The sequence below is a fragment of the Aulonocara sp. 'chitande type north' Nkhata Bay genome, linkage group LG1, assembly GCF_057382095.1.
Source record: "Aulonocara sp. 'chitande type north' Nkhata Bay isolate Kocher_YH1m ecotype deep benthic linkage group LG1, A_spYH_male_GT1.1, whole genome shotgun sequence".
NCBI lineage: Eukaryota > Metazoa > Chordata > Actinopteri > Cichliformes > Cichlidae > Aulonocara > Aulonocara sp. 'chitande type north' Nkhata Bay.
The window spans coordinates 19,932,801-19,947,964 of record NC_141344.1 but is presented as its reverse complement, the minus strand read 5'-3'; the positions used below and the strand labels follow the sequence as shown (position 1 = coordinate 19,947,964).

Sequence of the window (15,164 nt, the reverse complement as noted above, 5' to 3'; positions counted from 1 at the left end):
ATTCTAGCATCTTAATTAATAACAGAATAATGAGGGAACCAGTCATATGTTGCCATAAAGCTCTCAAACCCCTTGAACTGGGGCTGGACCATATCACAGCTACCAGGGCGAGAGGTGGGGTACACCCATGGCCATCTTGACTTACTGATCCTAAAATCGATCTCATCACTCTCATACCTTTCTGATCTTTTAAATTGGTACATTCCTGCAAGATCACTGAGGTCTGCGGATCAATTGCTCCTGGCTGTCCCGAGGTCCAGATTAAAGCACAGAGGAGATCGGGCCTTTGCTGTGACTGCTCCTAAACTGTGAAATGAACTGCCCCTTCACATCAGAACCTCCCCAACATTGGACACTTTTAAAACCCATTTGAAAACCCACTTTTATTCCCTGGCTTTTAAATCAGAATGAGTTTGTATTACTATTTTTTTTTTAAAATTTCTCACTCAAATCTTCTAATTTTATGATTCTTTTTCTTAACTCTTATCATATCTCCCTATGTTTTTATTTCTTTTAATTGTCTTAATTATACAGCACCTTGGTCAACAGTTGTTGTTTTAAATGTGCTATACAAATAAATCTGACTTTGACTAAAATCCATTGGAGGCAAAATGACAAAAAAGTGTCATTGTCCAAAAACCTGTGAGTGTATGCTAACTGTGTATGCTAACTGCTAAGCAAAACAAAAACAAAACATTCACGCAACATCTGCAAAAAAAAAAAAAAAAATCACTGACACAGGTACTTTGGCTTTTATTTATCTGTATGAGTGTCTTTTATGTTTTTCTTTCTTTCTTAATTTTTTAATAGAATTTACCAGCAAAGCTGTTAAGCAAGGGAAAGTTAGAGCTAATGGTATTATAGCAAATACCACTATCCAACAGTAAGGTAATTCCATTTGCTCAGCCCATATAGCTGTATTACCACAAAGCACTTTAATTCACTACATTGAAAGCAACCAAAATCATACTTTGCCTGCTCACTTGAGTTTGTTTTTCCTTTCTTATACAATTTCAGCAGCAGGGCATTATAAACCTGTTCACTGCCATATATGTCTTGCAAAGAACTAGGAAACACATTGAAAGAAATGATTTCAAAAACACATTTCTGTCCAACTTCCCTTCTTAATAGACAACAAGACTATAAAGGCTGATCCATCCCTCTCTTTTGGCATTTGATTTAGCCATATTATTAGATGCCTTTATTATTTTATTATTTATTTCTATCCATCCATCCATCTGTACATCTTTCAATGCCAAGGACAAATCAAGACTACTGAACAGGATTTTAAGAATGAGTATTTTAGGAAGAGGGGTACGATTGAAAAACATAATTGTAAAATATGGCCATACAAATGTTTCTGTTATCCTTTTAGCAGATAAGATTATCATGTTCATTAAGAAGATGATACTGAGTGGTTGTTAAATATTTGCCAGAATGAACAAGCATTATATGCAGAGGTAATGTTTTCCTCTTTTGTTGTCGCGTGTGCCTTTATATACACTCCTTTCTTGCTTTTTGAAAATCAATTCCGCTATTTCAAAAGAGAGAGGCATGATAATGAAAGGGCACATAAAAAAAACTCTGAGGCAATTGCTCATTCCTCACACCTTCCATTTCCTCTGCATCAGAAGGACACCTTTAATATTTGGACTTTCAACGTCACTCTAGGCTAAATCCCTAGCAACCACCATAGCAACATACTCTCAGTTCAACGTGAAATGCATAGTAAGTTCCCTGCTGCCACCAGCCAGTGGAAAGAAAAAGAAAGCTGAAAAAAAAAAACATAGATATGGTTGAAAGACCAAAATTAAGTGGCTCAGAAAAGATATAACAATAGCACAGAAATATTCATATCAATAATCACACATGATCAGATTGAGTGAAGTCAATCCCCCCCCCCCCCCCCGCATATACCAGTTCTTAAGTATAGCACTGCTGCTAAGCAGAGGGTGCTATGGTTTGTGTGACTGTGTGTGTGCTTTTGATTTTTGATTGTTTTTTCCAGCTCATCTGGATAATCATCAGACACTTCCTCAAAAAAAATAAATAAATAAATAAATCCCCATGTATGCAATGTGTGAGTAAACCTGTATAAATGTAGGGTATTTAATCCGTATTTTATTTGTGCATAGCTTAAAATATTCATATATGTTAATTAAAATATCATAACAATATGATATAAGAATATTTTTGTGTACAGATATCGTATCGATACAGAGACATCAAATATCGATATGGCTGCATCTCAGAGAGACTGCCAGAGTCTTCATCAATCAGCACAACTCAAGGGGACGCACCTGGGTGCCAGCTGGTTCTATTCTGGTGATATTCACAGATCACAGACTGCTTAACAATCTCATTCTGCAGCAAAAAAAAAGTAACTGCTATAAGATAATAACCTTATCTTACTGGACAAAACAGATATTGACAAAGATTATCTTTGCAGACATAATTTGCAGTTTAAAAAAAGGTAATAAAATACAATATTTTTCATTGCTATGCTTAGCATTTTGCAAAAGGTTAAAATTGTGTGTTGAGTCCCACCTCTATGTTTAACCTCTAGAACTAGTATATCACCCTGAACAATATTTTTAAATTTTTAAACTTAAGTTGCTGCTTGGAGATCCGAAAAGGAACATTTTTAAGGGACGGGGCTAAAAGTCCAGTCAAGGGGTAACAGGAGCAAAACTTTCTGTTGTTAATCAAGAAAACTGATTCCTAAGGGTGATTTGTTCTATGATACGTGTCATCAACACTTCAGTAAACAATAATCTAACCAACATACCATGTGTCATTCTTCTACAGCCACTGTACTTTCACACTATGCAAAAGTCTTGGATAAAATAGTTCTGCTCATGACTCTTTAAATGGACCTTTAACAAAATTAGATGCTTTCCTGTTTCCTATTTTCTTTAAAACTATGTACCTCATCTTGTTTCTTATCAATCACAAGTTGTTAACCACTGAGCCCACCTTGGATAATCCTCCTTTCTGAAACATAGATTTACAAAACTGAGTTAATTCTTTATTTCATATGGCCCAAAATAAATGACCGAGACCATAAAACTCAACAGGAAAGTATTCATAGAGATCGTGTCAGGAACCCTGGTTTCCCATGGGCTTTTATAGGACCAGAAGAATTTTTTAACCCCCTGGTGGCCTTTAAAATAATCCATATTTAAGGCACTTCAACATTAAACCTTCTCAGACCCAAAAACTACTTCCATCTTTTATACAGTCTTTGATTTATGTATACATCTATAAACTACCACTTCCTCAGAAACACGTTAGTATCACTATACCTCTATATAAAAGATTCTATGTCCTACAAGAAAGGCCCCTGAGCATTTATTCTAAAGCCCTTATGTAAATGATTAACTCTGACATTGCCTTTTCCAAAGTCCAGGATGAGAAAAGGTGGGTTGGGCCTGAGTCTAATAACCACACCATAAATATTTCTATAATACTAATACAAATAATACTATAAATACTACTACAATACACTGATGGCAAACCACCAGCACAGAGACCTGGGTGAAGAAGGGAGCTCTGTAAAGACAGATGTCCATGGCAGTGCACTAGGAGGGGCAAAGGGCCTAGCTATCAAAATAAATGATTAATACACAATATATTCTATATACTATAAAATCAGCAGAGAAATCTGATAAAACAAAAATGTAAAAATTTTGATTTTCCCCAAAGTAGTGTTTAAAAAGCATTAAAAATTGCAAAGTTAATTAACATTATAGAAAGTGTCATCAGAGAAAACTGTTAAGTACACTTGCCTACTCTTTAACATGTTGGTTGATGTTTCTCCCTGTTTAACTTGTGATTGTTTATAACCATAATCTCTGCAATTAGGATTTTTTTTTCTTAAGATGTCAGGATTCTTTGAGGCCATATCTCCTTCTTTTGGTGTCTCTGAGTGTCACTTAGTGTTAACTTGAATCCCACCTTCTTTAGCACAACATATTGTCAGCAATATAAATGTTTACTAAGAGAATAGTGAATTATACCACAGGAGTTGTTTTAGAGGATTACCGTTGAAACCATCTATATAACTACTGTCATTTTTAGGCACAAGGCTTCCCTGGGTTAGAGTTTGGTGGTGCTTTCTTCAAAAGAGTTTTCCCTTTAAAACACTGAAAAGGATAAACCCAGCCATGTCCATAAGTATTTATGGCCGGCGAGGGCAAAAACACACTCACCAAGGTGCTCTAAGTAGCTATTAAACAAGCGTGGAGGTGACCCCTGGTTTTAAGTGGCTCTGTATCTGACAGTCAAAGCCACAGAGGCCATTCTTTAAATGGATTTCCTAAAGTTTAATTCATGAAAATATGAAGTGCTATTCATGGGCAAACTTGTGCAAGAATGCACCCTGGTCTCAGGTTCGTCCAAATTCCTGCCGTTTCTCTATGGAGGGCTTGATTGGTTACCATGGTTCAAAAAACTCAGCAAACATAAATTAGATATGGAATGCATCCTAATCAACCGTATAGTGATAGTGAGATATTATATGAATATACACATTTGGAGTGAATCTTCTACAAAACTCTAAATATTTCAATGCTATCTGGAGCACAAGAATTTCAGTTTATAGCGTCCTATTATGTAATGGTGCAGTTCCAATACATTGTATTGGGTGGCTGTAGCTCAGGTGGCAGAGCAGGTCAGCCACTAATCAGAAGGTTGGTGGTTCGATCCCAGGCTGCCTCCTGGCTGCATGCCAAATATCCTTGGGCAAGATACTAACCCCGTGTTTGCCTACTGGTGGTGGTCAGAGGGCCCGGTGGCGCCAGTGTGTCCGGCAGCCTCGCCTCTGTCAGTGCGCCCCAGGGCAGCTGTGGCTACAATGTAGCTTGCTATCGCCAGTGTGTGAATGTGTGTGTGAATGACTGAATGTAGTGTAAAGCGCTTTGGGGTCCTATGGACTAGAAAAAGCGCTATACAAATGCAGGCCATTTACCGTTGTATTTAATGTACACTGTATTTCGATTGATAGGTATATTACTATAAGAGCCAATCATTACTGTTTCAAGCTTAACAACATTAGCAGCTGCACTTCGAAGATGGCTAGCTGTTAAATTCATTTTGCCATACAACACTGAGCCACACTGCTCTGAGTAGAGATCTAAATGAAAAAGCAGTGTAGATAAAGATAAAAAGCACCCTTTCCCCAAAACCTTTAGCCTTTGTAGCAACGGGGGCTTTGTGAACCTAAAGGTGGCCTCAAAACCGAGACCTGAATCAGCTAGATTGCATCCTATCTTTAATGAATCTCACAAAGGAGGATTATACTGACAGGCTTATTTCCACTAACAATGCACACCCGCTGCCAAATACAGACATGGATGCTATTCATGCGACTGCTGACCCCCTTTAATCCAAGCACACAACAGCTCTTTAATAAACCCTGTCAGTACAAAGATAGGTCAGTGTCCATAAAAGTGACCACCAGAATATTTTCATGGTGTCAGTAACTTTTAGATTTCTTGTTGATATAGTTCCACTGCATACTGAGAAACCATTTCTTGTGTTTTTGACTTGGTAACTCATCTTTGTATCTCAAACAACGCGATGCAAGGAACTCAATCAAGCCGTGTGAACTTTGCAGAAGAACGGAAATATTTGCCTTGCTCCAACATTTGATCTCGAGCCCCTGACAAGGATCTCAAACTGTCTGCAGGCAAATGAGAGCTGTCTGGTATTTCTTGGGCCAATGCTAAATCAAATTAGTTAAAGCCATGTTAATTTCAAGCAGCATTTCATTAAAAAGGAAAGGATAATCACCAACAAAGACTCCATGTCCTTCTGACTAATCTAATAATGCTTCGTTTGTTTACTTTAATCACATATGGCGATTAAGAAGCAGAGACGGGGCTAAATCATGTAGACAGAGGGATTTCATAATCTGCCTGTCATGGCCACCGTCTGATTTCCTTCCATTCGTCACAGTATGTGGACGGATGGGCGGGAAGTGTTTCGACCCTTGGCTGGTGTTTAGAGAGGTGCTCTAACCTCATGATGGGACTGCTCATCTTTAGAAGATGAGGGGGTTCAGGTATCACTTTACCCTGAAGGGACTCAATACTGGAGCCAGGCCACTGGCTGTCATGATATTAGCTTTGCATTTTGGAGCCAGGATGCTAATACAATCTTTACAGAGTTTTGAGCCAGAGACAGAGGACATCTGTATATTGTTAAATTCTGTCATGTCACTTTCCCATCTTCAGCTCAAAGTAAACTCCTAAATTGATTTACTACATAAGAACAACCTTTACATTACATGTTATTTCTAACCATCAAAACATGCTTGCACTGAACCATCTTTACTTTTTTACTTAACGTTTATATTTTTATTGCCACTATGGTAGATGCAGGAGTATTGGAAAAACTATATATTTATTTATAGGGTAACCATTTTATTAACCAGGAAATTGCATTGTGGATATTTCTTTATTTGAGCTGTTGTAAACGCCAGTTACTTATACAAAGCAGCTTCAAGATTTGCTCCTTTATATAGTTTACTGTATTTCTTTAGAAATTCTACCAGATTTTTAACCAGGTTTCTGATTCTTCTGAGCTTGCCGTTTTGCATTGCTACGTAAGAGACATTTATGGTGACTAATTCTGCAACTGGGACTGCAGATGGGGAGACTTTGCTGAATAAGGGACGGGCAATGAAAACACTAGAATTTTTAAAAAGCTCATCAGATCGTTCTCCCTCAGAAAAAAACTCATTCCTCATCAGTGGGTACGATCACTTGAATGGAATCAATCAATTGTGTTCCGCTTGGCTTTGCTCTTCTTTGCTCTTCGTTTCCAAATCCAATCTCTTCCATGTCATCTCAGAGCACATTTATAAGGGCCCAGCCTCTTGATTATCTCCCTCCCTCGCCTCAACTCCCCCGCTGCTGCATGCTCCAATGTATTAAATTAAATGAGGTGTCTGTCCAGGTCACCCTCACCACAGCCTCCCCCCACCACACCACCCCACCGCCCCCGTTCTCACTGCTGGTAATCAAGGGAGAAGACCCTCCCTGCTAGTTTTGTGCCAGCCAGGCTGCATAAATTAGCATTAATGAGAGCTGGAAAGACCGGCAGTAAAAGCAGGGAGGAAAAGGACTGAAAGGAGCAAAGCCAGAATGGGGCAGAGAGGGAGAGAAATGCAGCTTCAAATTGAACACTCACAAAAGGTTACATTTCTCTGTCGTCTCACCATCTTTCTTTTTATGCTCATCTCTCCATTCTGTACCTTAGCCTCTGTCTTTCCGCTGGCTATCTCCCACAGACAGACTCAACAAAGCTCTGAGGAGTAAAACAGCAGTGGCTAGGGTTCTGGCAATAAAATGAATCATAGATGAGGCTGTGTGAACACTTAACATAATCCCATGGCTCAAGCTCGAAAATACTGCAGGGCGCTAACGTCTTTGTTGTTCATCAAATATTGATGCATACATAATTATTTTTAAGCATAAGTGTGCAGATTGTGCAAATATGTAAATATATCTCAGTGGCAAAAGGCATTTTTAGTATTGGTTTTATGTAAGCAAATTTGATTCTGGTGGATCGTATTAGTCTTACTTACCTAGGGGATACATATAATTATCTTGCCATGATACAGAAGTGCATGTGTGATGTGTTTTACATTGACTGTAAACCGAACACATACAAATACAGCCAAAGTATGCTATGATGATCCTGATGATACGGTTGCTGTTAGCTCCTCTTTCTTATTGCAACAACAATGACAATTACAAGAGAAAAGAAAATCACTGCATCACGTAATTCCTCTGCTCCCCAACTTTAATTGGTTAATGCATCCTTTACTGCTGCACCACTCCACTTCTCTCAGTTTCCTCCTCCACCTCATGATTCCTTTCTTCTCCCCTCCACCCTTTTTCATCTCCTTCCATTCCCACCTCATTTAATATCAAGTTCACCCTGGTAATTAAAGTTGAACTACATGTAGGTCTCTAGCTTCAGGGTGGCAAATTGGCACAGTCAGCCAATAACTGCCCAATGTAGTGTTGTCTTTAAGTTTTAACGCCAGCTGGGAGTTTATAACATCTCACCTGCAACTTGGTTTTGTTCCATCTTCTGCAAGGTTCACAGTATAACAGGAGTGTTTTGTCTCTGGTGAAAATCCTGTGACTTTTGGCTTCAGCTGCAGAAGATCACATTGGATACGACTCATGTCAGAAATTTTGAGGCAAGAATTCAGACCAAAACTTATTCAAACAGTAGTATCAGACTTGGACATAAGCAACATGAAAGCAGGATTCAACATGGTTGTATAAATGTTTCAGGCTGCTGGTGATGTTGGTGTAATAGTGTGGTGGATATTTAATAGCACAACTTTGGTCTCTTAAGCATCATTTAAACATAAAAGCCACCCATATCCTGATGGGTGACTTTTCTGGCTTCCACTGTCAATTCAACAGATCAACTTTGTGATGCTGATGAATAGGAGAGATCCATGCAGTCATCAAACTCCTGCAACTTTGTGATGCCATCATGTCAATATGGACATAAATCTCTGAAGAATGTTTCAAGCACCTTGTTGAATCTCTGTCACAAAGAATATTAAGATACTAGCAAGATTTACCTAATAAAGTGTTGAGTGAGTGTATATATCACTTCTCCAACATGATCTCAAATCAATCTCAAAATGCTAGCTGAAAGTCAAATTAACAATTTAAAAGTAAATACAAAAATCACAGACAGTAATGAGACAGGACAGCTGTGGACGGGACAAACTAACAGTAAACATTCAAGTCGTGCTGAGAGACAAGTAGAACCTGTAGTGTGTGGGCTGCATGTGTAAACAATCTGGCAACTTTGGTAACAACAGTCAAACATGCCAAATTTACTAACCTGTATATTCTAATTATTCAAAATAAAGGTCACACACATTCGTGAAGTCTCCTGGGAGAAAGCCAGGAGAATCCCGAGACTTGAGTGTTAGCAGATATGTAAAAAACGGTTGCTGCATACAGAAACATACAGAAAAAACTAAACACACACGTTCTGGTGGTCTTGCATTTGTGAATTGCTAGATTTTTAATGACTTAAGCTGCGTTCATACTGGAAACAAGCTGCAGTAATGTGCCAAAAGAACGAAAGAAAAATAAGTGGAAAGATCATGATATGGTCTCCTTCTGTGACCTATATTAACCATTTCTTTCTTTGACATCATATTTTGGTAAAATATATGCTCAATTTAGCTAGTTCACTAATACAAGATTGATGATGGCAGCTGGAACAATAACCCATCGCCCAACCCTCTACGAATGCAAGTTATGAAAGTCCAGAGAAATCAGGGGTGTTTGTTTAAGCTGCTGGAGTCACAGCCATAAGCAGAAACACAGGACTTGAAATTTGATACTTTTAATATTTGCATATAGTCACATGCATCACCAAGACAGACAGCACCTGATACAGAGTGAACATCTAGACTGGAATTCTAGAAAACATGCCATCAGTTGTTAGAGGTAGGTACTGTGCATATATCTACAGGCAGCTATTATCTGGTTACACACATCTCTTGACAGCAGCTGTAGAATAGACTGCTCTTAGACTCCACTATCGGCTGTTATTAAGCAGCAGCCCATTGCCTGTGCTTGAGCAACCAAGGATAATAAAAATTCCTTTTCTTTAATTAACTTTTATGACCAGCGAAGAGGACACAGTGACACCTGTCTTCTGCAGTGCCACAAATTATTTCTTCCCTTTCACATTTGTGCATATTGTGTGTGTGTGTGTGTGTGTGTGTGTGTGTGTGTGTGTGTGTGCGCGCGCGCGCGCGCACGCACTCTGAGACATCACTGCAGTAAACATCATAAAACATGGATTCTTTCCTTTAAATCTCCCCCTCAATTATCTCTGTAATAATAACCAATACACATGTTCCCCAGTACATGCTGAACAAGGATGGGAATCATTATGATTTTAATGGTACACCTACTATTACTGATACTGCTTATAGATCCAGTATTTTAATGACACTATTAAAATGGGTTGTTTTTTTATATTTTCTATGACAAAATGTGCATTAATATTGCTTGAATATTATTTAAGGACACCCTTTTGATGACACAGTACCTTTCCCTTTATTTGTAAAAAAATATGCAGTTTCTATATTATTATATAATTTTAAGTTAGCAGTGTAAGGAGTCAACATGTACGTCCACTCTTACAAAAGAACTGCACTTGTTAGCATTAACTCCAGTTAAACATAGCAATGCTATCTCATTGTTCTGGTGTGTGCTTTACGTTTGTTACAACTGCTTCCACTACTGTTCTCAAGTGAAAGCATTGAGAGAGGAGCATGTGGTGCAGGGTTCAGCTGTAGCAACCAGGAGGAACTGAGACAAACAAGCCGTCGATGGGCTGCTCTTGCTTGTCCAGTTGTTGGTCCTTCTTGATAGTCCCAGAAAAAAGTCCTAACATAGAAAGAGCTCAAGTAAAAACAAGTGCTACAAAGAATGAAAAGTTTCCACTGCAGCAACTATCTGTGAACTCCACTGTTGCTCCTTTCCGTGTTCCACCCCACTTTTCAATCAGTCAGTGTTCAACCTAAAAATGATGTCATCCACATCAAGCTACATGGCGATGTTTTTTTTTTGTTTGTTTTGAAGAACTACAAAAAACGTTGAATATGTCGGCTCTGGGTAGTCATACATCTGTGTAAATGTACACAAATAAATGTAACTTGAGGAGGTTTTTGCACAGACACAGACCCTTAATGACAAGACAGTAGTGGATTAAATGAGACTTTGCACTTGTCATATACTCAATTTATCAGTCAGAAGAACTGAGAAGGACTTCTGTAGCTGTATTATATAAAGAGCCTTGACAATAGTAGTGCTACCATAGTTTTTACTAATAATCTACTACACAGTCATCGCATGTAAACAAATAATTTGCAGTAGATGACACTAATGAGAATGCATTTAAACAATAAAGCAAAGTTTAGCAATAGCTAAAAAACAATCTTAGCCTGACACAGTCAAAAGCATAGCGGTAATTCTTTCTTACTAATATAAAAACTCAAATGTCTTTTCATCATCATGAACACCAACTAAAAACTATTGAGAGGAACCACTACTCCTTTTTCAGGTGACATTCATCTCTTGCACATTGTTTTGCTTTTCACGATAAAGAAAAACCTCATAGCTCGCAGAGCAGCGGAAATTAAACCTGTGAAAGATGTCAAGGCTAGGTCTGAATATATGATATGGTTTGAATGTGAAAGAACCTCAGTTTTCAGCTTGGGTACAGAAAACTTCCTGACACTAGTTAGAATATATGTTAAAGTATATGAAATAAGTGAAACATGAATTCATTGTGTTGTTTTTTTAAGGGCATCTTTTGATATACAAAGATTGCAGCATATCCAGGGAAGTGAAGTGAAACTACAATGTACAATCATGTGTTGGTGGTTTTAGAATCTAGGTTTATATTAGTATATCAATAGCCTTTAATTAAAAGGAACAATTGTGAACAACGGTGATTCCTGCAGTAGCTCTCAGTAACATATTCTAAAAGGTATGTAGGAGTACCATGTTGAATAAGGTGGTTTAAAGAAACAAATTAATGTGCATTTTAAAAATATTTAATTTACCTAACAAACTGAAAAAAGGATACAAAATTGCTCCGTTAATAGATTTCAGTTGTGTTTAAAAAGAAAAAGTCACCCACGTTGCTGTACTTGACACCAGGAGGTTGCTTTTAAAAGCCTGAGGTAAAATACGTCCCCTTGGACACTTAAACCAAGCACTGAAACCTTGAGGTTTCAGCTGGCCACAAAACACCAGATCCTACACATTCACAGAATGAAAAAACTCTTTAACTTGATGATTGTAAGTATTCTGTGAGGCCATTTTAGAGTGTCCTTGTAATGCAGACTTCTGAAATTCTATGGCAGTGTCGAGAAAGGTAGGGGGTGGGGCCTTGATTGATTGCCAAGGATGAGTGATTAGAAATGTGAGCTGCAATAATGGCCTCTGCTGCCAGGACTGTTGAAGGAGCCAACCACAGTGTTGTAAACATTTCACTGCATCCCAACATGCTTTACTGCCTTTAAAGGGAGGGAGATGCACATTTAATACTAAAGCAAGCTACTGCCAAGGCTCATTACTATAACCCTGTCCCAGAGCATCACCATATTTAGAAAACCATCAGCAAGTCAGATGGTCCTTATCATACGGGGACAGACGTACCCACCATATGCAAGACAACCATGCACATAATGCACAAATACAGAGAAACAATAATACTGTCTACCCACTGTCTGTTTAAAAATTTATTGCATAACAATTGAATAACATCAAGCCCTCAGAAAACTGACAGAACTGGCAAATAACACAGCATCTTTACTTTGTTAAGTTAAAGTTAGAAGAAACAAATGTAATTTATTTTAGAGTCTTAATTCCGGTAAAGATGAAATCAAAGGCTCAAGTGCTGCTCCTTAAAATGAGATAGTTTATGAATGTCACTGTGACTCATTTCTGAAGTGCATACTATATGTGCCCCATTTTTAGCAAACAGTTGAACATATCAGCTGCTTCCAATGTAGTTGGGACACTGACTGTTAATTTAAATATCTTTTGGAATCAGTTAGTCAGAGCCAGTCAGATATTCAACAGAAATCATTTGAGAGAAAAAAATCTCTTCAGCCACCCGCATGGTCCTGCGTACAGCTAACATGTACAAGCAAATATAGTGTACGTCCATAATACTCACAGTTTAGTTTAATCTTGAGAGCACAGCAATATCTACAAGCTGGTTGCTATAAATATCATCTACTTGTCTTGATGCATTCTCAATCATCCAGGAAAGTAAATCTCCAAAAGTTGATTCTGTTCATCTGGATGTAGCGTTTTGTGGGAGAAAAGTTTTGTCACTCGTCAGAGTGACTTCTTCAGTCTGAGCTGACTGCAGGTTTCCCCAAATCTTATAAACAGTACATTTGCATAATGACTGAAACCAGCCCACTGAAGGAACAATGGGCTGGGAGGTCAGTTCCTTAATCATAATTATGCAAATTCTCATGACCATTGATCAACAACCACTGACTATAACCCACTGATCAAAGACCACTGATCAATGGCCATGAGTCCCATTCACAGAGAGTTGGGGAATGGCTGCAATCACAGCATTGTAAGATGGTGAAAGATGTACCCTTAGACCCCCTCCTCGATTCAGAGATGGTCTTTCCCTTTTCACGTAAATGGCCTCCTTGACTCCGCGCTCAAACCAGCGTTCTTCCCTGTCCAGGATGTGTACATCCTCATCATTGAAAGAGTGTCCACTGGCCTGTAGGTGTGAACAGTCCTGGCCTGACGAGGTAGCGCTTCTGTGTTGTGCCACCCGCTTCGCCAGAGGTTGTTTGGTTTCCCTGATGTATAAATCCTGGCAATCCTCCTGGCACTTAACAGCGTACACTATGTTACTCTGTTTGTGTCAGGGAACCCGATCCTTGGGGTGAACCAATTTTTTGCGCAGTGTATTTTGGGTTTAAAAGCCACAGAGACCCGGTGTTTAGAAAAAAATGCATCTCAACTGTTCCGATACTCCTGACACGTACGGGAGCTAGGGGTGGGGGAAAAAATCGATACTGTGTAGTATCGTGATATTTTGTTTGCTAATAATGTATCGATACAGGGACAGCAGAAATCGATATTTTGTTACAAAAAAAGTTTTTGTGCTCTGACTTCAGAGCATGTTGATCCTTTTTCTGAGCAAGAATCCTGACATTCCTTCACTGTCCAAATGTGTTTAACTTTTTTTGGCAGCAATAAACATGACAGTTTACTTATTTTAATTTAAGACATGTTTTATTTTAATTAAGTTTAAAACTTTTTTATTTAATGTAAAATTATATTTTGTTTTAATTTACTTTCAAATTCTTCAGTTGCTGAATGGGCTGCATAGTTTTCATAAATTGCATAGCTCAGAATAGCTATAATTGTACCAGATGGTTGCATTCAGTTAAGTTGGGCTAGACTGTGATACAAACCGTTCAGTTTGTCAACAATAAAACTGACTGAAATGAGAGAAAGACTGAGTGCGAGACTGATATTAGATAAAATGAATATTGATAAAGTTTACCTTTATGTACAGAATCTGAATATCGCAGATATTTTTAAAAATCGCAATAATATCGTATCGTGCGTTAAGTATTGTGATAATATCGTATCGTGGGATGTATGGTGATTCCCACCTCTAATGGGAGCACTACAGGTTTTCGCTTGGGCAGCGGTTGTCCTTCTCTCCTGGATCGGCTGGAGCTTTCTTTAGGTGCCTTTCCAGCTTTGACAAAAGTCCAGCTGGGATAATCACATTTACTAAGGGCCTTCTTGATGTGCTGTTCTTCTGCCTCCCTGGCCGCTGTGTCAGTGGGGATGGTGTTCGCATCCCAGCCCATTGTTCCTTCAGTGGGCTGGTTTCAGTCATTATGCAAATGTACTGTTCATAAGATTTGGGGAAACCAAATCTCAGCTGAGACTGAAGAAGTCACCTGGATGAGTGACGAAACGTTTCTCCCACAAAACGCTACGTCCAGATGAACAGAATCAACTTTTGGAGATCATCTACTTGTCTTTCTCTTTTTTAGCAATAAAAAAAAGTTAGCTAATATAACATGACTCTTGACTGGGAGCAGGCCGAAATCTCTGGGGCTGAAAAATGAAGCTAAGAACAGAAGTGCCAAAAGTGGTTCCTGGAGTGGCCACTGGAGGCTGGCTCCAAAAGCTACTCTACTTTCCCCAGTAGACTCCCACATTAAAAAGCCAGAGTTAAGGCAGCCTCAACTGGTTATCAGAGAAACAGCAGCCTGGCACTGGTTTCACTAGCACTACTGTCGATATGGAGAAATGCAACAACAAATACATAAATGTATGACAAAAAGGGCAGATTTCATAACTGCATACAGGAAACTAAAAATAACTAAATAGGGAATTTGTGATCGCCATATTATAAAGGACAAAGGGCATCTGCTATTCACTTTAATGAATGTGCAAGCTCTCACACATAGATTAAGTTCTTACACTAAGCACATGCACGTGGGAGTGGATTAAAACAACAGTATGCCCCCGGGTGAAATCACTTAGCTAATTATGGTAAAAGTAATAAAGCAAAGTTCATGTAAATGGAAG

At 38.6% G+C, this 15,164-nt stretch overlaps 1 protein-coding gene across 14 annotated transcripts in view; it reads right to left on the bottom strand.

Annotated features, from left to right (window-relative positions):
- The window catches only part of LOC147338995 (uncharacterized), a 137,685-nt gene that overhangs the window by 63,756 nt on the left and 58,765 nt on the right, over nucleotides 1-15,164 (bottom strand). For 13 of the 14 annotated variants that reach the window (XM_086287446.1, XM_086287524.1, XM_086287440.1 and 10 more), the window contains one exon: nucleotides 8,079-8,170. The exons of the other annotated variant lie outside the window; for it this stretch is intronic. In XM_086287446.1, the coding sequence (XP_086143572.1) occupies nucleotides 8,079-8,170 (92 nt within the window). The remainder of the gene's footprint in view (nucleotides 1-8,078; nucleotides 8,171-15,164) is intronic. 14 annotated transcript variants of the gene reach the window in all.